This window comes from Melospiza melodia, chromosome 6 (assembly GCF_035770615.1).
Source record: "Melospiza melodia melodia isolate bMelMel2 chromosome 6, bMelMel2.pri, whole genome shotgun sequence".
NCBI lineage: Eukaryota > Metazoa > Chordata > Aves > Passeriformes > Passerellidae > Melospiza > Melospiza melodia.
The window spans coordinates 61,228,741-61,252,729 of record NC_086199.1 but is presented as its reverse complement, the minus strand read 5'-3'; the positions used below and the strand labels follow the sequence as shown (position 1 = coordinate 61,252,729).

Genomic DNA, 23,989 nt, shown 5'->3' with positions numbered 1-23,989 from the left:
GTGTATACTGAGTGTACTACATCATTTACTATGCAACTTTATTGATGGATTTTGGCTTGAGGCTGGCTCTGAGTGAATCACTTGTGTATACTGAGTGCACAAAGGTGCCGGGTGCTCTGCTGGCTGTTCTGAGCTGACCATAGAGATAATATCCTCACCAAATCGATGCCTCTGTCCCTCAGCTGATGAACAGGGTATCGTATTCTGCCATAAAGGTTTGCTGTGAAAATAATGAATTCAAACCCCTCTAAATTCTTCCCTGAATCCCAGCCTAACTGTGGAAGTACTGAACACTCCAGACAAAAGGCAGCCTCAAGGTCTTTACAATCACACCTCATACACATTATGTCCTGCCATGATGCTTGCCCTAAGCCTCAGACCCTAAATACAGACCCATTGCTTTTGGTGAGGAACCCCCCTACTGTTGTCAGCTTCCTCAGGCTCTGGGAGTGCAGCGCTCCTTTCCCTGCAGATGGATGGGACAACTGAAGCATAAATGAGCTCCACAGGTACCTTCAGAGGTGTGGCCGAGGCTGTGCTCACCAGCATGCCCTGGGGCTGGGGGGAACAGGCAGGACAGGGCCCTCCCAGTGCAGGGAGCCTGCCAAGGGCTGCCAGCCCTCCCTGGAACTCTGCAGCCACGGGCTCCTAACCTGCCAGCAACTTTGAATATCAAATGTTACCCAGTGTCCAGTGAGACTCGCCAGCACTTCTTCTCCACATTTAATCTTCCCCGAGATCTGATTAATGCTCGTGCTGCCACCGAAGAAGGGCTGTCAGGGGAGAAGAGAAACAGCAAAAGTGTTCAGTCTAGTGAGGACTGGAAGGGAGCCAACAGAGAGATGCAACAGGAGGGAAGGAAAGTGCAACTGGCTGACTTATAGCATTTCTGGGGAAAGGCAGAATGAATTCTAACATGGATTTTGACTGTCTCACATTGTGCCCCCTTCCTTTTGTTTGTAATACCACAAACACTGCAGTTGCAGGTAGGGAGATAAGCTTTGAGGTGCATTAACACTCAGGAATGCAAGGTCTCATATTTATTGGAAATATACTTATTTATTGTCAGCCAGACATCAGGATAAGTGTACATGGACAACTCTTTCCCACTGTACAGAATCACAGCCTTTGCACCCTTGTCCAAAGAAAAGGAGCAGCACTAGTGGGGACTCTTCCTGCTTATGGGACAGCAACAGCAGTGTGGCACTGCTGCTGACAGCATGTGTGTCAAGTCTCCAGCGTGAAGAAGCTCTGAACAGCAAAAAAAATCAACAAACCAAAGAAAAAGGGTATTTCCAGAGTCAAGGGAAATAAATAAATAAATAAATCCCAGAACAATGGAAAACTCCACCATCTCCTAGCTGCCAAACACAGGAAATGCCAGTGACAGTGTGAGCAGCTCTTCCATTCACAGAATACACCTCTTCAGACATTTTAGCAAGCACTTTCTGAAAACATTTGTGCAAGCTTTTGTGTGTGTGTGTGTTTGTTAAATAACAAAATAAACCCAAATTTAACACAACACCCATGGATATAATAATCACATGTATCTTAAACACCAATCTCTGGTACATATTCAAATTAAGAACAAAGTTAAGGGGTTTACCTGCAACTTCTCAGAAGTCTACTAAAATAGACAGCTAGGAAATGCTCAAAGCAGAGCATGTAATTACATCATCAGGACTTTTCAGAAACATGTTTGGATGAATCACACTGTTTTCAAGCCAGAAAAGAAGCACCTTAGGCTCTAAAGTGTTTGTAAGTTTGAGATGACACCCAAGTCAGGGAAATATGTCCTCAATCCAGTACACCAGATCTATTGGAAAAATAGGCTTTAAAGACAAGTATGTGCAAATGTCAGGGAAGTACAGGAGCAAGAGTTCTAGTGAGTTTGTACATTCACTAGATTTTGCAAGCAAAACTAATCATTCCTGCTAAAACGGAAGCCACACTGTAAATTGCGAAACTTTCAGAACAAAAGCCAGTAGCCAGAAAAAGTCATGTAAAACTAAGGCTTCCTGGGGTCAGTTTGAGTTGCACAAGGCAAAACCAGAAGCGGGGTGACACCTTCTCTCCAGGCAGGTCCCACTCTGGTGCTCACATTATCAATTATCAATTATCAAACCCTGCCTGGGCACAGGGGCAAGCCTGAGACCCACTCAAAATGGGGCCATTTTTAAGGTATCTTACCTTTAGCTTGAATTCCAGTTCTGCCCTGTGGTTGGTTTTCTCACAGTCAATGGTAACTTTCCCTCCAAGCTCCATTGTCATGGTACCATATAAAAGTCCTGAAAGGAAAAAAAAGAGGCTTAAGAGAGGCCTCAGTGGAAGCAACCTGCTTTCTCAAGTAAACCTGGCTCTTGCTGACACACTGTGAAATTCATCACTTGGCTTAAAGTTTTGAAAAGACAGAACTGGAGTTTCTAGGAAATGGCTGTTTACGATAAGCATGAAGAACCTCCCCGAGTCCATATTCCCCATTTCTAACACCAGCTAGAAAACAGCCTGACTCACAGGTGCACCTGTGACAAGCTGAAAGTGAGACAGGAAAAATAAAGGAAGTTGTGCCCAGCAACCTCATTCATACTTGTGCTTAAACAGACCCAGTCAGTTCTCTCAGGGTGATTGAAGAAGAGAGGAGCTGTAATGGGATTCACCAGAATCTGGGAGACTAGAGGTCATGAGGGAATTTTTGACACATGTTTACCATTTGCTGAAGGTCTTTTGCAGAAAAAGAAAAATTGGTAAGAAGATGATTTATGAAAAGGAATATTTCACAGAGATCATGATATTATGAGGTTATTGTTTTCAGGTACCCAGGCCCTTCTAAATATAAACTTAGAAGTCAGTGTGCCAAATGAAAAAATACTCAACCAAAATTGGATTTGATTGCTGATTTTTACTCTGCAGTGAAAATGATGCAGACAAAGCTTCCTGAGGAGCAGTGAATGAGCAGCCATGCCCCAGGCTCAGCACACACTGGTTCTATGAGCAAAGCCTCACCAGCAGCAGCAGCAAGCCTCACTGAGGCAGTTCATACTCTGAGAAGTACAATGATTAGAGTAACAAACAAATAGCAAGAGAACTCAGGAATTTCCTTTATCCTCAAAAAGCCAGAAAATATATCAAGCAATTTCAGCATTAACATAATAAAAACTTTTTCTCTTAAGAAGCTCAGAAATGTAGTCTTGTTCTTTTCATCTTATCTACAGTGCATATATGCAGTATTTTTCTGTTTCTGCATAGTGTGAAAGCTAACATTGATGGGCCTAATTCTCTCCTGGGCTGTGCACAGGTAAACCAGAAAGACTTCAGTGAGGATTACTGAAGGTCTGCTGAGTTCTGTGACTCATGGGGGGCTCTCTGGAGTTACCAGGCCCTGTGCTGTCAGCTGCTTGAGAGGGGAGAGCCAGAGCAAAGCTAGTCAGCAAGACACCATTTTGTGACTCTGTTTGCTTCCTATTTGAAGAATCATACCTTACCTTTACAGTGGGCATATGGCATAGTGATTATATACTCTTCCCCTCTGCTTAGAAACATAAGCTTTGCTTTCCCATCCAACAATGCAGAAAGTGAGTTGCCTAGAATTTAAAAAAAACACACATTAAAAAGTCATGTTATACTTTGCCTCTCCTCCTACTTTAGAAAAAGCATTTCCATTCAAATGTAGGTCACTAGTGAAAGAAGAGATGAAATGCTCAAAATTTAGGACCTTGCAAATCATGCACAGCTGGAGGCAGGCAGTTCTAACAAACTCTGCAGCTCTTACTTGCTCTGGCATTTAGTCTCTCTTGGAGAAAGAGCAGAAGATTTTAAGAGGTCATTAGTGGGAGCTTAGAACTTTCTTAGGTCCTCCAGTTCTCACAATTTTTCTGATTGTGGATTGTAGGTGTAGAAGAAGGGACTACAAGTAACCTTGCCCTAATAAGTTGAACTAATGTTGTACAAATTACCAAAGTTTAACTAATTACCAAAGAAGAACAAAAGTTGTACTAATTACCAAAGAAGAACAGCCTCGCCCTTAATGAGTTGTAGCTGTGACTAACAAAGATAAGTGTGACAGAAGAACTGAGTTGGCCCGTCAGGGGGAATCCCTGAGGAAGAAGGCCTAGAGGAAGAAGACCTTGAGGAGATAGAGGAGCCCTGAGGAAGAACAAAACAAGGAAGAGAGCTGCTGCTACAAAAGATCTGATGTGAGGTCAGTCTGGGTCTGACAGAGTTAGAGGCTGCTGTTGGAGCCTGCAGTCACATTCAAGCTCGGTAAAAGCCTGCAGTCAGAGGCAGCAAGGAAATACTTGCAGTCATGTCCCAGCAGGAACAGCCACCTCAGACAAGTCCTCAGACAGTCAGAGTCTGTCAGAGAAGCCAACAGCAGGAACTTGCTGCAGTCAGAGTCAGGATGGCTAAGTTATAAAGAAGAATAAACCAGGCACCTTTTCACATTTTTAAATAAGAGTCAGTGTCTTGGCTCATTTCTACCCCTAACGAGAGGTCTGCTGCAACAGGGGATGATCCCAAATAAAAAATGAAATTGCCAGAAGGACAGCAAAGACTATCTTAAAGTGTTTTGGCAAACACACTCAGCAGAGGACAGTAATTACAAAATGTTTGTCTAAACAAAAAACTGATTTCAAACAGGAACAGTGTTTCAGAGCCTGGAGTTATGCTGTTTCCATTGATATTAAATGACTGGAGGACATTTTGAAGGTCTGGGCTTCAACCTCACAGGACTCTGGGAGCCAGATAAAGGTTCAAATCTATTCAGAGACTTTTGTGTTTGTTGCCTGAGTGCCAGAGAACTGAAATGTAACTCATCCATGAGCACATACCAAGTGCATACTGACAATCCCATATATTATTGTCAGCCTTTGCCTTCTGAAAAACAGATTTTTAAAGCTCTCAATCTTTCTCTCTGTTTTTTTATTTCTTTTAACATCAGAGTGGTGTCACACTGAAATGGTGGAAATGGGGAAGGAGAGCCAAGTCAAGGACTTAGGCTATCCTGGTGATAGAATTGTCAACCATTTCTTAGTTCTTAACTCTCAATACACTCAGGGATGATGGAAAAACAAACCAAAACTGATGCCACAACATTACCTGGAGGAGGCCTAGACTTAATGCCTTACCATAAAACTTGGACCTAGCTAGAATGCTGCCAGAAATGCAGAATCCATCCTTCCTATTGCTGACGTGAAAAGCTGACACTGGTGGGTGATGGGACACCTAGGACAAAAGCAGGCAGGGGTCATTTAGAGCAGTGTGCATAGGCCAAGCAGAGGGAGGGTGCAAAATAAAGGGGGAACACAGTACATGACACCATTATTATGTATGAGAGCATTATACATCTAATCTTTCTCCCCCACCCTGTATTTTCTTGAACTTGTGCACATAAGATGACTTTCAGGCAATAGGTAAAGTGTAAGGTTTTCAAGACAATAAATGAACAGTGCAGAACCTCAGTGCAGCATTTGAATAGCCTCCATGAAATGCATGCAGTGATTGAAATAAAAATTTTAACAAAGCTAAAATTATCTAATCAAATAGGGGAAAAATGTGTGTGAAACTGGGAGTCCCTTTACCAAAGACCACACAGTTCTCAGATTCCTTTATTAACATGATAAATCTCAAACTACACTTTGTTAGGCCAGTTAACTTATGAGCTCTGCCCTTCATTTAATCACAAAGACATAGAGACAAGTCCTCAATTTACTCCTATTAAAATAATAATAAAAAGTTTAGAAATAAAAAGATGGAAGGATTTGGTGGTGTGTTTTATGCCCCTTTTGACAGAGGCAATACAACCCCCATTTTATTAACAATAAGAAAACAGTAGGGTAGAATCCCATTGAAGAAGCTGATGTTATATAGGGAAGACCTGCTGTTATGATCTTGAGTGCCTACCAAGCCTCACATAATTTCTGTAAATCTGCAAAGAAAAAAGATCAGCTGCCAGTTTACCCCAGGTTCTGCTCTGCCTGTTTACACAGAGCTCCTAGGGTGAGAGGAGTAGTGTGTTTCTGTGCATGGAGGTGCAAGCAGGTTGGTGGTGGCAACAGTTGAGCATCCAAACAATAACTCACCTGTTCTGCTATGTAAAATGTGTGACTGTTCGTCTGGGGGTGAAACCAACAGCAGCGAAATGTCTCTCCCAGAATAGGGTTGTATGGCTTTTTTATTCCCTGAAAAACCAAGTAATCAAAACCTGCTACAAATGAAGATTTGCAATCCAATGCTACAGATGGCCACAAAACAACACAGTAATTTTTTTCTTGGATGCTTTACACAAAGTCAATCACAAGAATAAAAACTGAAGAACTAGTTATAGATCCATCTAATCTAATCTCTTCATCCCAGCCATGGAGTAATCTGCTATTCTCACCATTTTAATATTTAATGCTGCCCAATCAAAGATGATCAAACTTTATTATTGTTACTACTATACACTGCAAGGGCACACTGATGTGGGAACATGGCACAGTGGTACTAATTGGCCAGAAAAGAGAAAAGAAGACCTGCTTTCAGCAAAGGGGAAAACCTTGCATCCCAGGGCATGTTACTTGTTGATTACTAGTTTTACTTTCTAACTGTGCAGTGCAAAGGCTCTGGGGTTGATTGTCACTATTTTGTATTCACTGTCTGCTCTGAAACCAAATGCAACCCCAGTTTTAAAAGTAATGGTCAAAGTCTTCTGAGCAGTAAAAGAGGTAAAGTCTCAAAAGAGAGGCAACAGAGAAATTAAACAAAACCACAGCAGAAGATTTCAATGCCCATTACAACCCCAATTTCATATCTCATTTTACCTTTGGCTTCTTATAGAAGCCGGACAGATACCACCTCAGAACTTGCTTCATCCGGATGTATGGATCATCCTCAAGGACAGCCCTGCAGAATGGAATAGAACATAAAATGTTCTTTATACTGGTCACACATACCATTAGCTTCTTACAGTATAATAACATCAATTTAAATCTATTTCCCCACAACTAAAGAGAAGTAACTTCTGTTCTGCTGCCAATGAAAAAGGCATCTCCCAGCAGAAATATCTATTTTTTAGTAATGTATGTCATACAACACAATCATTAAAAAGTGGCACCACTTGCCCCACATTTCTGCAAACAGACCAATAAAATTTCTGGAGTGTATCAGGTTTGATTGGATATTGGAGTAGGTTAATGTCCTTCCACTTACACTAGGACTGAGTCACAGCTAGCAGAATAGTGTGAGTCATAAAAGTAAACCTATCCCATCAAGATCAAAAACTGTCTTTTTTTGTCTCTTTTTCTTTGCTTTCCTCTTTCGTAAAAGATTTTTAAAGCTGATGTGCTCCATGAGCTCTACCAGTACTTTGAGATTTCATACAATACTTCAGGTTGGAAGGAACTCCGAAAAGTCATCTCAGCCAGCACCTCCAAACAATGCTCAAAGATGAAGCAGGAAGTAAACCAAACCAAAGGCATTCCTGGTATTTCCAACCATTCAGTCAGATTTAAAAATCAGCTTGGGTAAATTATTGCAAAATTCATTTAGAAGGATCACCCGAACCACAAATTAAACAATTTTTAATCAAAACCTCCAAACCTCTTGAAGTCTTCTTACATATCAGCACTGAGGAGAACTATTTCTTTAACTTCAGATGGTACATATACCACAAACAAGGCTTGAAAATACCATGATTCTGTAATTACCCAGAGAAAGTGGAATAAAAATGAGTAACTAGTGCTGCTATTAGAATATTGCACATCTTCGTTTTATAGTCCACTAAGTATATCTCATTTAGAAGGCAGGTCCTATCTGGAAGCAGAACATTTCCTATTTTCTACTCTGTTGCTCCCAGCAGGCCTCTATCATCAATGGTTTTAAAAGATGTTTCTTATTTGTTTTTTAACCATGATAATTATATTGCTTCGGGGAACAGAAGTGCTTGACAATTTTGGTTGCTCCGTCCGATTCCCCTATTCGTGTATGTACACGAGCACACCAGGAGGTGGCACAGCTCTGTTGTGCAAAACTCCAAGGCATCGGCTGAATTCCCACCAGCTCCAGCCAACAGTGCCAAATACATCCATATGCAAAGGTGGGTTTGTCTGGTGTTTAACTTTTCCCTCCTTGTCCCTCACTGGCAGCATTTTTTTATCTATAGAAAGTCACTGAGCTTGTGCCTGGCTTGACCTGTGCTGAAGCCAGTGACCTCAGTACTATCTGGGAGCTTTCTGGCACACACAGAGACATGTTCCCAAGGACAGGAGAAGTGCCCAGGTCAGGCCCAGCCTGTGCTGCTTACTGGGAGAGCAGGTCAGCATGGTAGTAGTAGTCGGAGAGCTTGTTCAGGAAGGAGCGCGGCTCCAGGATGAAGGTGGGCAGCACCACCCGCGACAAGTCCATGCCAGGCCGCAGCTGCTTCAGCAGGATCCACATCAGGCTCTTGTTCTCCTCAGAGACAGTTTCTGTCTGAGACGACTCCCCTGTCTGCAGAGGCAAAGGGAACTTCAGGGCAGGCACAGAAAAACCATTCCCTGCGGGTACATTTCTCCAGGGTCCAAGCTGAGCCATGCACACTAGGCCCTGGCACAAGGGTGACCGCTCACCTACACCACTGCAGAGAGACATCAGCCATGTCTCAGTAGAAATGAACCCCCAAAGCAATCACGTGAGTGGAGCAGAAAGCCCTGGGTGCCTGGGAAGGCTGGCACGAGGCAGGGAGCACAGCTCTGCTGTGCTCCTTCCTGAGGCACTGCCTCCCCCAGGGCTGCCAGGGGCCAGCATGGAGCACCATTAGCCAAGGGCACTCTGCACTGCAGGCCCTCAGGAGGGGTGGACATGCCCAGAGCTGTCACAGCATCCCTGCCGCCTGGGGGATGCACAGAGGCAGCTCAGTCCCATTCTCCATAAACAAGAGATTATAAGATTCACTAGGATAGATGTAGAAAAATGTAGGCAGTAAACAAGTAATCAACAGAGAAAAGAAGCAGTCCTGTAACTTCCAGACAAGGCAAACTGTCAATATGGCAAGGGCCCCACTACCAGGTGAGAGGCACAAAAACTCCAGCACCTGCCAGTGCTGCTTAGAGCCCTTTGCAGCAGAAGTGAAGGTAAAAAAAGCCAGGGGTTATGCTGTGCTTTCAGTCCTGTGTAGTTCCTATGCATTTAATGGGTCTATGAGATGTGCAACATGCCTTTCACACCACTAGAGAAGGTAAATTAAAATTTCAAACAAAATTCCATTTTAGTGAACCCTAGGCATCATAATTTAACAGTGAAAGAGAATACTTGAGCTTTCTACTGATTTTAGGCAAGAGATTTCTATGAGAAAAAGGGCACAGATTTACTTTTGGAATGGATTTTGGTTTGGGAGAGGGCATAGCACAGCACAACAGGAGTTTCAGGTGATATAAATCAATAAACATTCTTTTTCACCACCTGAGCATTGCCTCCATGTTGCCTCCCAATCAGCCCTACAGTCACAGCAAGTTCACCAGTCCTACAGGGCTTGCAGGCTGAGGGAATTTCAAACTGAGGAACAGCAAAGCTCTACAACTCTGCTGCTTTTCAATTTTTGTACACTTCTTCTTTTGACAGTCTGATGCAATGCACACCTTGCACCTCCAAGGAGAAATGGAATACCACAGCATCACCTAGGGCTCACAACGCAGAGGTCTGTCAGAACTCTCATTATTTATCCAGGTTCTCAAGTGTGCCTCTACTGCCAATATAAATTAATGCCATGTTGAAACTGCTGGACAAAGTGTTACTTACAATGAATCACTGCACACAAGATGGACATAAATAGAAAGAGAAAAAGGTATAGGAAGATGTGAACAACCTCTTTTTAGAACTTGTTTAAACTACAAGCCTGGAAAAAATGTTTGTTGTTTTTTTTTTTTTTTTTTTTTTTTTTTTCTGCTATCAATCTACCTATCAAAGTGCCTATATTGTGTTCTAGACCAACTTTTGCAATCTCAAAGTTCTTCTGACACCTATCTCTGCCTTCACATTCCATCTGCAAACAAGGCAAAACTGCCAAATGCACAAACACCTTTCAAGAGTCTAATGAGGCACCTACCCACGTGCACACCTTTAAAATGAGACTCACAGCCAAGCTGAAAATGCAACAGTGCCAGCCTGTGACCTTTGTGCTGCCACACCCGAATTGCACACACAGGCTGAGGGCAGTTCCAGTTTAAGATGATGACTGACCTGACTTCTGGCACATGTTTACCTTGCTACATCTCCACCCAGGGGAGTTACATCATTGCACAAAACCCATTTTTCTCTACATTCCTTTCATCAGTGAGTTCAGACTCAAAAACCAGTCCTACCTGCATGGCCCAGGTGATGACAGCCCCACCTCCTGAAGAAATCTTACAAAACACTCATGGGCCAAGGCCACATGGCAATTCTTTTTGGAAGCGCGCTGGATGCTACCTGTGCCTGAGCAGACACACTACAGAGAGACTTATTTAATGCCACACAAAGTGTCACTCTCCAACAGAAATGCAATCTTTTCCACTTGGTTTGTATTGCATTTTCTTCTTATTTTAATGTAAAACTGCAGAGATCTCTCTCTTTCTCTCACACACCCACATATACACATCAGTGTAGCCTGTAATATTTGTTCAAACATTAAAATATCAGCCTGCACTACCACCACTTCTAGGGCAGTTTGTCATGTGATGAAAGGTCATTTCAGAATAAGCAGCTGACAGAAATTGTTTGCTTTCATTTTGCCACTGTGTAGTTACTCATCTCTATTCAAAATTTCCTGTTTGAACCCCGTTGCTATTTGTCTGCAAGAGGAGTTGAGGGGAAAAAAATGCACTGAAGAGAAGCTAGGTGTAATTAGGATATATTTGACTATATATTTTTCGTCAATATTAGTACTACACTTTCAGGAGAACATTGAAAGAAAAGTGTAAGAGGCTGGTGAAGGGTCTGGAGCACGAGTTCTGTAAGGAGCAGCTGAGGGAACTTGGGTGGTTTAGCCCGAAGAAAACAAGGCTGAGGGAAGATTTTATCACTCTCTAGAACTACATGAAAGGAGGTTGCCAAGAGGTGAGTGTTGGTGTCTTCTCCAGGTAACAAGTGATAGGAGAAGATGTGGCCTCAAGCTATGTCAGGGCAACTTTAGATTGGATATTAGCAAAACTTTTTCACTAAAAGGATTGTCTAGCATTGGAACAGGCCTGGAACAGATGGTGATGGAGTCACCATCCCTGGAGGCACTTAAAAGCCATGTAGATGTGGTGCTGAGGGACATGGTTTAGCAGTGGACTTGGCAGTGCTGAGTTAATAACTGGACTTGGTCTTAAGGATCTTTTCCAATGTAAATTGTTCTACAATTCTGTGACTCTAAGAAAAAACCAGCTTCCCAGCAGTGTGTTTCTTTGATGCACCAACAGGACCTCAGCTTCCTTGTTCAAAGCAGCAGGCAAGCAAGTGCTCAGAGCAGAGCTCCTCTGCTGCCTGCTCAGACAGATTCTCACACAGCACACTTGGCTGCCCCAGCTCTCTACCACTGCCTTCCTCAGAGGTGTCACAGTGACATCAGCTAGCAAGGCTCTTATGTGGAACAGAAATGCATTCTCCTGCTGTTAAATGTCATGAGAAATGGCTTTCATATAAGCAACTGGCATTTAGCAATCAAGTGGCTCAAATGCTCCATTCAGACACAAAAAATAGGATGTTCCATGCATAATAAAAAAAGGCAAGTGTCATATTTTGTATCACACAAGGACTGAGCGCCCTAATTGGCCAGGACACATGCCCAGGATAATAATCCCCCCTCCTGCTGGCTCCATGAATGTGCCAATGCTGTGCAGATCTTTAATGCAATAACTGGTTAAAGCAATCGCTCATGCTGGAAACACACCAAAGCACAGTAGCAGAGCTGCTGTTCATAATGCAGAATTATTAAAGCACATAACACCATGTAATTTAGCAGAAAACTGTGCTTCCCTTTTTCTGTTAAACACCAGAACTCATAAAGTTGGCTGTTACCTGCCATACAGCTAAAAGGCTGAAGGACAAATATTATAAACAGATACATTTTAACAGGAACAGGCAGCAATCAAGATTTTTGTTTTCTTACCTCCCCAAATTCTTCATAGACTTGTTCAATATAAGTGGTCCCCTTCCTCCCTGGAGAGAGCTCTCCCTGGATTTCTGACTGATCACTCTCACTTTCATTTGTCTTGCGGCTGTTCTCCTGTGCTTCATTCTCTGACTCCTCTGCGTTGTCTCTCTCAGACTTGTCTGAAAAAGCATCATTCTCCAAGTGGTGGTTGTTCTCCAGGGTTGATTCATTCAACCTGCAACACACAGCTCATTACTTGCTTCAGTTTTATTTACAAAGCCACATTGCTTAAGGCTTTTAAAACATAGTAAAAACACTCCCAGGACTAACTAGACTGTGCAGACCAGGACAGTCTCAGACACTGATTTCCTGAATAACAAAGGTTTTATCACAGAAAAATGAGGGATTTTCCATCATAATTTTTCCCTCCAAACTGCACTTTTCAAAAGGTGCCAGCTCCATTTACCTATCCTTACACAGCTCTGCTGCTGGCTGTGGATGGGAGCCCACAGACCAGAGGGATACAGAGAAAGTGCACTCCAACAACTCTACACTGCTGATAAGAGAACTGAAGTATCCATCAGGAGAGATTTTCCTCTTTACAGAAGTCAGTGGATTGCAGCATATACAAGAAATATGACGTTACGAGATACATTTTCTTTTCAGTGCTATTGCTATTTTATTTCAACAGAGGGTGGTACTATGTCAGCCCTACACTAGAAAAGACAAATTTAAAAACTAATAGAAGCAAGTATTTTCTCACATTCATACCCCTCCCTCATCCATTCCTTCCTCTGGGGGAATGTGCTTCCCCCAGATGATGCTGTGTGGAAGAACAGAGTTTAAAGCATGGAGTGGACAACTGCATGTGAGAAGAACTCCCAAATTATAACAGCATCTAAGGGAAAGCATGGAAGGTGTAACAAGTATCATGCCCAGTGATCCAGACTTCAGAGAATGCAAAAAATTCTCTCTCAAGTAACCTATAGCATCTCCACTTGAAAAAGCAGATGTAGTTCATATGACAGATGCATAACCTGATTGCACAGGCCAGAGGTCATGTGCTGAAAAGTATTCACTAAATGCACTTTTTTCAAGTGGTATCTATCATGGGAAACAGTTTTCCTTATTCATACATGTCTGCAGACACATTACCTCTTCCATGGCCTGGCCTAACTCCCATTTGCTGAGCTTCTCAGCTGGTCCTTCCTCTGAAAATATCTTAACTGAGACCTCATGAAAAATTGCTCTTGAATAGAGCAGTAAAACAAAAGATTTCCAACTATACAAAGGGTTTCAGAGGATCTAAACAGGCCCTGGATTCTGAAGAGTTTTGTAACTTCCTGCAGACTGTCTTCCTCTCCAAGATTTCTCAGTACATGGGAATGTTCCGTCAAGCATCAAGCTTCTCTATGATGGGCATTTTCTCAGGCCAATCTGGCCATGCTTCAATTTTTACTAAGGATGAATGCTGAAAGTTTCCACCTTTGCTCTTTTTCCCCACTCTTGTTAATTTCTATTTTAAAAAGATAATTAGGCATTGCTAGGTAGAGCCCTATTAAATTAAAAAGAAAATTAAAAAGAAAAAAAGCAACAAAAGAATCAAAACTCAGAACTGGCATCAGCTTTTCAGAAGATCTCAACTTCCAACTATGCACTGAAATAAACTCATGATTTTTAACTTGCCAAGCAAGCCAAATTGTGACAGCCACAGCTCAGTTTCTGGCAGAGCCCAGTTTCTAGAGTTCTTTTGGAAGTGTCATCTTACAGCTTTCTGTGCCTTTAGAAAAATCTTCCTTTTAATTCCTTTTGCAAATATATGTATGTCTGCATACATATACATATACACAATGTTTATATATACAAATCACAAGGTTTTTTAATTGACAGTTGCACTGTATAATAAAACTAAGATCATTAATCACAGTCAATGACCAACACTAATAATTTTCTATCAGACATTATGTGTCTTTATTGTTCTAGTGCCAGGATATTAGTTCTCTTTTTTAGCCAGCAGACAGCAAATGTAATGAGTGATAACCAAATACACTGGAGACACAGATTACACACACATGAATTTAAAATAATAAAGCAGAAGAAAGATGAGGAGAGAGCTGTCTAGAGATATTATCCCATGATTCCTCACCACAGTTGTTTCCTGGATGGTATATCCATGAAATTATTTGGTTTTGATCATTTAAATACCTAATTTAGTTCTTAATTTTTCAATGATCAGGTAAACATGTGAGTGCTGTCTGTGGTTGCTTTGCTCCCTACACCTAATGAAAATCTTCTCCATGGGGGAAAAATACTTGAAAGAACAGTTCATTATAAAGCTTTTAGTTCATGCTGAGATGCAGCACTTGTTTCTATTTCACATTTGTAAGAAGAGCAAGTTTTCCAGTGTCACCTGCCTCACATTTGGGAAGTATTTGAAGTTTAATGGAATAAATTACTCTTTTCTTAGTTTTCTCTCACCACCACCACCCACCACCCTAGTATTTTTTAAGGATTTCAGATTTAGTCCAAGAGGGAAATCAAATACATATCAAATTCCACTGAACTGTGCACTGATTACCCACCACCACAAACCAGGCAAGACTTCATCCATCCAGAGCCATGGAGCCACTCTGGGGAGCCAAAGGGAAAACAGATGCTTCTCATTCTGAGGATCAAATATGAGATGCTGAAGTGCACCCACGTTCTTTCTCCAAACAGAATCACCACTGAATATGTGTGATATGCTAAAAACAAATGCCATGCCATGAGCTTGGCCAATCAATCAATGAAAAGACTTCCCAGGAGCTTCCAACGAGATTTGGACCAGAATCCAAAAGCTGGGGGGGGGGGGAAATGACTATGCTAAAAGTCAGCACTGGATTTCCACCATGAACATGGGTAACCTGGCACATTTCATGGTTAATTTACTGTTTCAGCATACTAGAGTTCTCTTCCAGCAGTGCTTTATTCTGTAAGTGGCATTCCTGGAAACATCAATTGGTGACCAGGACTTCTTTGGGTTTGATACTGCTCTTCTAAACACAGTTAATTAGAAACTTAGGCTTTTGCAAACAAGTAACCAGCCAGACTCCTGGGGCTGCTGGAGATGAGGTATGGAAGCCACAAGAAATACAACTTCATATTAAAAAGAAGAGTGCCTGGTGCCCTAAAAGTCTCCTGTCTAAAATCACTGATTTACACAGTACTTAAGCCTTTGATTCACTCACACAGTTCTCTCTCTCATTTTTATATGTTACTAAAGACATGGATTTTGAAATCACTGTATAATCTTGATTTGTTTCCCAGCAGGAAAGGAGCAAAGCAGCCAGCAGACAAATGCAACTTTGGCTCAACAGAAAAACTGCTTTTGCCAGCTCCCAAGGGGGTTTTGTTCTCCCCATAATATCCATCATCTTCCCTTTCTTTTTCTGTTCTTGACAGAGTAGTTTGGCTAATTTGAACATAGAGTTAAATGTAATTAAGTGGCCCCCTAACAACTGCATGCCAATTTAATTGGTAAGATTCCCTGTAGGGAAAGCATTTAATTAGAATGATTGAATCCCTGTGAGGAAGCCACTGTCACTGGCAAACCAAAACCACTTTGCTCAGCACTTGCACAGTTTGGGTTTTGCATTTTCCCTTATTTAAATGTTCTTCATTCCTTCAGGGATGACAGCAAGTCATCCTCCTGTCCTGCAACCCTCAAACTCCCCTGGGCTTTAAGCACTGGGGAGTTTGGCTACACATTCCCAACAGAGGTAGGACTCAGAAAGGAGGGGGTACTGTCCAGATGTCACATGCTGAATGCCCAGCTTGAACCAGACTCAGCTAAAATTTGAGACTGTAAGAAATATCTGATTGCAACTGTGGGTACTCTGTCCTGCTGAGAACTCTGTCATGTGTGTTGCTACTACTGAGTCCCATATTTCAAGGGGGCTTTTAATGTTGGACAAGTAAGAGGTGAAATAGAGGCATCACTTAAGCAGCATTCACATATCACATTCTGAAGAAATACTTTACTACAGTTTTAACCTTATCTTCTGTATCAGCTTACAGTAGCCAAGGGTTTACCCAAATATTCTGAGTGCCACAGGCTCCATTTTAATATTATGTATATTTCTGTACACACATCCATCAGCCAAAAACCAAGTCTACTGCATTCTTGAATTCATTATCCCAGTGAGCACAGAGACTTCCAGACATAAGGAAAGTATTATGAAAGAAACCCATGAGCACAAGTACTAGGGCACATGATGTGGTAAGATATTAGATTTCCTTTTCTTCTCCCACTGCTTTTCAGTAAAGCTCTCTTTAAACTCTAGGTAAAAACCTGAACAGCAGCAGGACTGGAGAACACATGCTGGGATTACCAGAACCTATCAGGTCAAAGGGCAGACTGAAATGATGCCACCCCTTAGATCCCATGGGGCCAGAGGTACCTAAACACTCTGAAGAGGACTCAGACCCCTGCTGTTGTCATAAATGTGACCAAGAAAACCTTTTAAGGGTGAGGTCCTGCTCTGCAAGCCATCATCTTTGCAGACTGCAAGAATTGCTACCCTAGAAACTGCATAACTGATGGTGCATTGCTGTGAGCTCTGAAAGTCAAATTCCAATCAGCAGAACTAGAAATAGACACGTCCTCTCCCAGTTCTCACTCCAAAGGCCAAATGTCTATACCAGGAGGATTCTTGAAGTTGCTTATTCAGCTATAAGCAACAGAAAGGCCTGGGGCTTTTTAATGTGTACATAGCTTTGATGTTCCAAAATGCTGCAGTAATACCAGGAATATGAATAGAAAGGAGGCTGTGGGGACTTCTTTGCCCTTACGTAAAAATTTATCTGATTCATTGAGGAAGAAATTGGACACGCCTCAAAACCCCTGCAGAGAGAGAAAGTAATTATAAATCTAAGGATGCAGTGTGGGCACTCTGCTGACTATAACACAGTATTACTAGGGAAGAGTACACATTATTAAAAAATAGATCAGACTCAGAGCCATATGTGCTTGCAACACACAGACATTGTTAGTGACTGTGTCTGTGTAACTACAGCAGCTAGATTCTGCAATCTTTACTCAGGCAAGCCATTTTTCATGCTGGCATCCCCAGACACCATTTTGGCCCAAGCAGGGGACAGAAGAAAGTTGTTTATGTACAAACAAACACAGCTGGGATTTCCCCCAGCCCGTGCGTTCAAGCATTAGGTGGCAACACCCAGCCCATGTATTAGTGAGGATGCAGCAGCAGAACACACAGGCTGGTTTTTAAACAGATTTCCTCAGTGGACTCTGGCTAGATTACACTCAAGTTTGAGCCATGTGCCACCTCTCTGTGCATTAAGCAGCAACAGCCCCATCTTACTGGAAGAACTCCTGGTCTGACATAGCACTGGTGTGCAAGAGGTGGTTGAGCCCCGCATGTGCAGAATCACTGGAGCAGTTCACGTCTCCATCCTTCCCCTGCTTGGAGGCACTGAGCCTGAAGAGGCTGGAGCAACGCAGGGCAAGCTCCAGAGCATCCAGCCAGCATCGGCCTGTGAAAACAAAAGGAATTATTTAAGCACAGCAGAGTAAATTACACAATTCATGCACTGCTTCTCAAAAGCTTCTTGCCTGGGAGTAAAGGTCATTATCATTGTAATTCAGGAAGTCACTGGGTACAATATATTTTTCATACATATGATCCCTAGGTTATCTTGCCAGGAATGGTGTGTTTTAGCAGCTGCACAAGTAACACATCTGCATGGGTGATACAGCGGGAAGCTCACTCCAACTCCCTCTTCCCTAATAACATCCCCTTCCCTAATAACATCCCCTTCTCCCACAACTTGTTCACATCCCATTGCCCCTTTCTGATTTAGTCTGAGACGCAAGAAATCTGTGTGGGTACGGTGCTTCCAGAACACCCAGCATCTCATGCCTGCAAGTAATACACTCCCCAGAACACATTCACCCCTTGGCATCCCCACCTCATGCTCTTCCCAATGGCAGGGAGATACCAGGGCAGTGAGCTGTGTGGGAGAGATCCCTGCTTACCCTGGGATCACTGAACCACAGCCTGCTCAGAGGTCCCATGATGGCTGCAGTGCTGCACCACCATTCCAATCAAGATCCAGGATGGTCAATATGTGACAGAGTAATTGAGACTAGAGAAAGTTGTCAGGCTGTTCATTTTCCCTCTTTTTCTTCATTTTAAATTTATTTTTCCATTCCTTCTCTCTGCCTGGTCCATCAGATAATGTCTGTGGGGCATCATTGTTTCTTATCTTGCTGCAAAAAAATCTTTACCTGAAGGGTCCACTTTGGAGAAATTGTAAACATGGCACAGAGCCAAGACAAACTGCAGCTCCTATGCACAGCCACACTGGATTTCCCTATGGCCTGCACAGGTCCCACAGACAGACAGCAAATGAAAAGCACAGGAATCCAATCTGCCCCTTGGCTCCTTTTGCAATGATCCATACAAGGCTACAAAGCTGTGTGTTGAAGCCCAACCACCACAGTGCTGGAGCTGCTGTACTCCTGGAAGCACCTGAAAATAGCCTGTTTCTGTAGTGCAGTCATTAATGAGGCCAGGACACCTGCAAATTAGCTGAACATTCGAGAAATGAAGTATCAAGGGAGTTATCCTCTAATTTCAAGCTTGTAAAACAGAGCTCTTCATTACACTTCTCAGAATACATTTCACAATAATTAGAAGAGTGATTGAGAGGCAGTGAAGGAAACAAAGGATTGTTCTCTAGCAATGGCAAGTGCTGCAAACAGGGTTTCCCTGGATCGCATTCATTCCTGGTCCCATTTGGCAAAATTTTCATTAAATTCTTTTCTATCACACAGTATCAAGCACATGCATAAATCTCACTGGGATCCTGCTGCTCTCCTGGGCAGAATTCCCATCAACTTCATAATTACCAAAATTTGGCTCTATAAGACAAATGACACCTTAAAAAAATCTAGAACATGCATATAAAGAAATATTTACAAATTTGAGTGGCTTTCAATGCCTGCTTCGATACAAAGCTGCAACCAGTAAAATAAAAACATGTCAAATCTTTGAAGAATTGCACTTGAACATTTAGCCATGAACACCATGTAGAGCCCCATTCATATATTCAAATTTTATCCAATAAATTCCTTCAGCATCAGCTTATGATTTAATAATAACAATACAAATAATGTTTAATAAAAGATTAGAAAGGTTGAATGCTGTTGGAATTGATTTCACACTATTTTGTATTTAACAAATACTCTTGCATTAAGGCTTTAGAGGCAGAGATTTATGCCATTCTCTCTATGTGGAGGATTTGCATGGATAACCCATTAGAGTAAATGGCTGCACTGAGCACAAATCCACCTCCTCCCACATATTCCTTGTCCCCCAAACCCACCACTATGCAAATCTGTTTCAGGCTGTGCTGAGGCACAGGGAGCACACTCCTGCTCAGGCTCCCTGACTTGACTCTCCTCTGCTTTTAAAATTGCTTTTCTTTTCCAGTTCCGCAGAGTGAGAACTCTGTGATTTGACATTTGGAAATGCTGCATATGTCAAGATATTTTTGTATTAAATAGGCTGTTAAAATCAGGTGCTTTGACAGGTAGGTTGATTTGTAGCAGCATGAGCCCTTTGAGGCAGCACCAAGGTCATCTCAGTGCTCTGCAGCTCCCAGGTATGCTCATTATCCTGTGATGGCTGAGGCAAGGGTGGCCCCAAGTCTCCCTCAGACATCCCCCTCCCTGGGGATGGAGACAGAGCAGCCCATGCTGGCCATGGCCCATGGGCAGCTCTTTTACCCCCACCACACTGCCACAGGGCCTCACTAGTGCTGCCACGACCTTACAGGCTTGGTCGAAAATTTGGGGGTTCACTACATCACCACAGGAAATTTCTACACAATACATCTAGGGTTTCCAACTCTTCAGATAACACCCTGGAAGGTGTTATGAGAAATCTGAGTCTTTTCAAAAGCCTTATTCAAGGAGCTTAAATGAAAAAAACCCAAAACCCCAAAACATTAAATATTCATTTTAATAGTCCCAGGCAGATACACAAAGCTTTAGAGGAACTTGCTCTGCATCAGCAGTCAGCATTCTTTGTGCCCTGCAGCACACAGAAATGGCATCAGTGTACACCCTTGTTTTCATTTCTAACAGAAACTGAACCGAAGGGATGCAGAGCATACCCAAGCCCAGAAATGGGCATTCAGCCATCAGGTGGTGCTGTGAATCCAAACAAACACATGCCACCAACCCAGATGGAAAACAAGAGCTTACCTCTGCAAATAAAAAGGTTACATTCTCTGCAAGTCAATGGTGTGTTAATTGCAGCATAAAACCATAAAATTATACTCTCTCAATTACAGGGATTGCACACAAGATAAACCTGTTTCCTTGCTAAAGGCCTATAGGAAATGTTTTTACATCTGAGTGACCTTTCTATTGAGCTGTATTCTTCTGGATTGTGGAGATGATATAAAAATGCTAGCATTTGGATTACTTAATTGCTTACCTGACAACTCTACTCACTCCCTCAGGAGCTGCAGAAGGGGAGAAATGAATGTGGTCACATAATTAAAGGCTGTCGCCTACAGTGACGGCACTGCATGAAGGCTTCATGGCTACCCCAATTCTCACATCTTCTAATTTTGAGTGGGTGACTCAAATAGGGCTTTTTATATACACGCTAATTAGATCAGAAAATAATGTAAGATCTGGGTTCCTTCAGAGAGGAATGGCAGCCCAAAAGGGTGCATATGAAGGAAGCAAAAAAAAAGAAGTTACAATAATATTCTTTTAGGAGGTTTGAAGTGGCAATGCAAAAACTGCAATCAATATCAGATATAATTTTTCACACACTGTGGCCCAAATGAAGCATATGTTTAAATTCTGAAGAAAAACCCAGGAGTATATTGTCAGCTTCTGGCAGAATCTCCCCACAAGCTTTCAAGCTCTTCTCAAATCAAATTATATAGAGACAGAGAGTTGTTTACATTGGAAAATACTTCTAAGATCATCAAGTCCAACTGTTAACCCAGGACTGCTAAGTCTACCATTAACCATGTCCCAAAGTGCTACATCTGCATGTCTTCTAAATACCTGCAGGGATGTTGACTCAGCCACTTCCCTGGGCAGCCTGTTCCAGGGCTCATCCACTAAGCAGGTCACCTTGCCATGGAAGGAGATCAGGTTGGTCAAGCAGGACCAGGCTGGCTGGTCCTGATCCCTTGGTTGGAGGTACAAACAGGAATCACTATGGCTCCTAGCAGGACACCTCCTGGGTCAGCAGGGCACTGCTGGCACCATGAAGAAATCTGGAGGCTGCAAGGCTGAATAGCAGCAGGCATGTGCTTGCATCAACTCTTTTTTTTTTTTTTTTTTTTTTTTTCACAGACAAAAGGAACTACTAAAACCAAGAGACAAAAATAATTTCTTCTTCCTCCTGGGAAAAAAAAAAAAAAGTCAAAACAACAGAAGGTGCTTATGCTGCTAACCTAGGTTCAGTTCAAAGAAAAACTTGACTCTGTCCTAGTCTTTGAAGAGATCTAAAATTACCAAAATAACTCACAGGACAAAACCAGGCAGCACTGAAAACACTAAGCTATTCAGTTTTGAAATTCTTTGCACTCACCTAGAAGAACTCATAATCTGATGTGCCAAGTCTATCTGCCACATTTTGCAGCAGCTGGTCAAGGAGGACACAGCCAATGTTCTCTCAGCACTCACCAGAAAGAAGAACTGCTCTAGATGGAATCACACCCTTACACACAGAAATATCAGTCTGGAACTATACTTCTTTTCCACTGCATTCCTGTAGCTTCAGAACACCTGGGATGAATCTCTTGCCAATTAAGACTTCAAAAGGCTCACACTGAGCAACCACACATTCCTCCAGAGAGACATCACTAAGGAAATATTATTCTTCTTGAATTATTAAAGTCCTCCAGCTTTGGCCTCATGCCTCACACTTACAAGACAGATGCTTTTAAAAATCAACCTGAAGTAGACTGTCACCTGGAAACGATGAATTCTTGCTCAAGTGCACACAAATCACAAATGGTGAGAAGAGGCTGATTTGCTTCAGTCAGTGAACATTAAGGTCATCGTGTTCAGCTGACTGCTTATTTTGCTGTACCACTTGGGTGCCTGCGTGCATGATTTCTCCCACTTTGGCTGTCAAGATGCAAGGATGTGAGCTCTCAATTAGCTGCAGGTGCAATTTATGCAGTGAACTTAATGAAATCTTGTTGCAGAAGTCCGGATTTTAAACCACTGTGAAAGGTCTAAGGAATATGAAACGCAGATATAAAGCTAAAAAGATAAAAGATATTCTATTTTCTCCAGAGCTGCCAAGACCTAGACATGTATTTCATTGTTAAATTGGTTTCAAATTGCAATCTTCCCTGTGGTTCTTTGCTTTTGTGCGTGACCCTTATTTCAATAACCTAATTTCCTCCCCAGATGAGAGCATCAGTTTGGGGGAAGGGCCAGATGCCTAGAAAAGAAACAACACTGTAATCCATCAGGATTTCCACACAACTGCATCCACATCAGGCACTGGAGGCTACCCAAAGCATCCCTGAAGGAGAGGGCAGACAGAAGGAATAAAATGTAAATGTGGTTTACAATTCCACTGTTAAGATTTCAACTCTTGGTAATCTGCCACTTTGAATTCCATTGTAGGAATACACCCTGTGGCAGCAGGGCCCATGGCACAGTGGAGATCCTCATTGTGAGACTTAAAATGCTTAGGACACGTTAATTAGATCTCAGGGGCAGCTCCAGAATGGTCTGGGCAGGAAGCTACTACTAATTCTAAGTCACTCCTCAACACAAATCTGAAATGTAGACACAGTCACTGGTTTAGAAAAAGCAGTCTTCTTTTTTGAAACTGGTAAGAAAGAAAGACCATGCACTTGTACAGGTTGAGCCCTGTAGGCTGACAGGACCTTTCCAAAGGTTGATGTTTAAAACACATCAAAAAGCAGACTGCAGTCTGGTCTGTGAATGTGAAATCTGCTGTAGCTGGGCAGTGGTTCTGCAGATCATCCAGAAGTCATGATCTTAAATCCTACCAACAGCCTGTCACAGATGGTACAGCAGAGGGGAAAGTGGGGATTCTGAAATGCTGAGAGAAAAAGTAGGCCATGTAACTGCTGATCATGACAGAGTTGCCAGGATGGCTGAACTGTACATCTAACATATGCAGCAACTCAGTATTTCCCAGCAAGTCAGAGGCCTCCACGAGTTAGTTATATTTGCCAAGTGCTTTGTTGTTTATTTTCCACTACCAACATGGGAGACTGTGTTAAGAAGAACACAACAAGGACACCTCCTCAGAGATGCTTTAGATTCATTCAGTATTGCCCTACAGGGGAAATGTGAAAACACCTCAAATATACACAAGGGCCCAGATCCCACCTGCCTCAGTTGTCTCAGCTGGCTTAGCTCATTTTACCTCAATCTCCTGTCTTTCCTGCATCCTCTAGGTTTGTCCAGCGTGTTAAAGAAATGAAACAAACTCAGGGGATGCCCTTTTGGAGATGCCTCTTTACAATAGGTGAAGCAATGTAACAGTCTAAAACCATTTCAGTCCTGTGTTCTGAGCTTAAAATCAAACCATATAAACTGCAAAGTAAAAGCCTTAATTTCCTGCAGTTTATACAGAATTCTTTACATGTAGCAGTTTCTGCTCCTTGTATCTGTGTCTGCATATGTTTTACATGACCTACTGACATTAATACTGTCCCCAAGTCACTCATCTCCATGTATGACACCCATGTTTGACCCTTTGTCAGGACACAGGTTTGGGAGGAAGCTGTTCTTCCCTCTTGTCTGGAAATTCACATCCTGCCCTTCCTACACAAAAGATGCCAAATTTCCACAGCTCACTGACCTCAGCTGGGAAGTCAAATACTCTCATT

At 42.4% G+C, this 23,989-nt stretch overlaps 1 protein-coding gene across 8 annotated transcripts in view; it reads right to left on the bottom strand.

The window, feature by feature from the left end:
* OSBPL5 (oxysterol binding protein like 5) overlaps positions 1 to 23,989 on the bottom strand; it is a 172,792-nt gene that overhangs the window by 10,663 nt on the left and 138,140 nt on the right. For all 8 annotated transcript variants that reach the window (XM_063158624.1, XM_063158629.1, XM_063158626.1 and 5 more), the window contains 9 exons: positions 17,434 to 17,605; positions 12,086 to 12,305; positions 8,282 to 8,466; positions 6,801 to 6,882; positions 6,081 to 6,179; positions 5,127 to 5,223; positions 3,483 to 3,581; positions 2,191 to 2,288; positions 684 to 773 (listed from right to left, as the gene is read on the bottom strand). In XM_063158624.1, the coding sequence (XP_063014694.1) occupies positions 684 to 773; positions 2,191 to 2,288; positions 3,483 to 3,581; positions 5,127 to 5,223; positions 6,081 to 6,179; positions 6,801 to 6,882; positions 8,282 to 8,466; positions 12,086 to 12,305; positions 17,434 to 17,605 (1,142 nt within the window). The remainder of the gene's footprint in view (positions 1 to 683; positions 774 to 2,190; positions 2,289 to 3,482; positions 3,582 to 5,126; positions 5,224 to 6,080; positions 6,180 to 6,800; positions 6,883 to 8,281; positions 8,467 to 12,085; positions 12,306 to 17,433; positions 17,606 to 23,989) is intronic.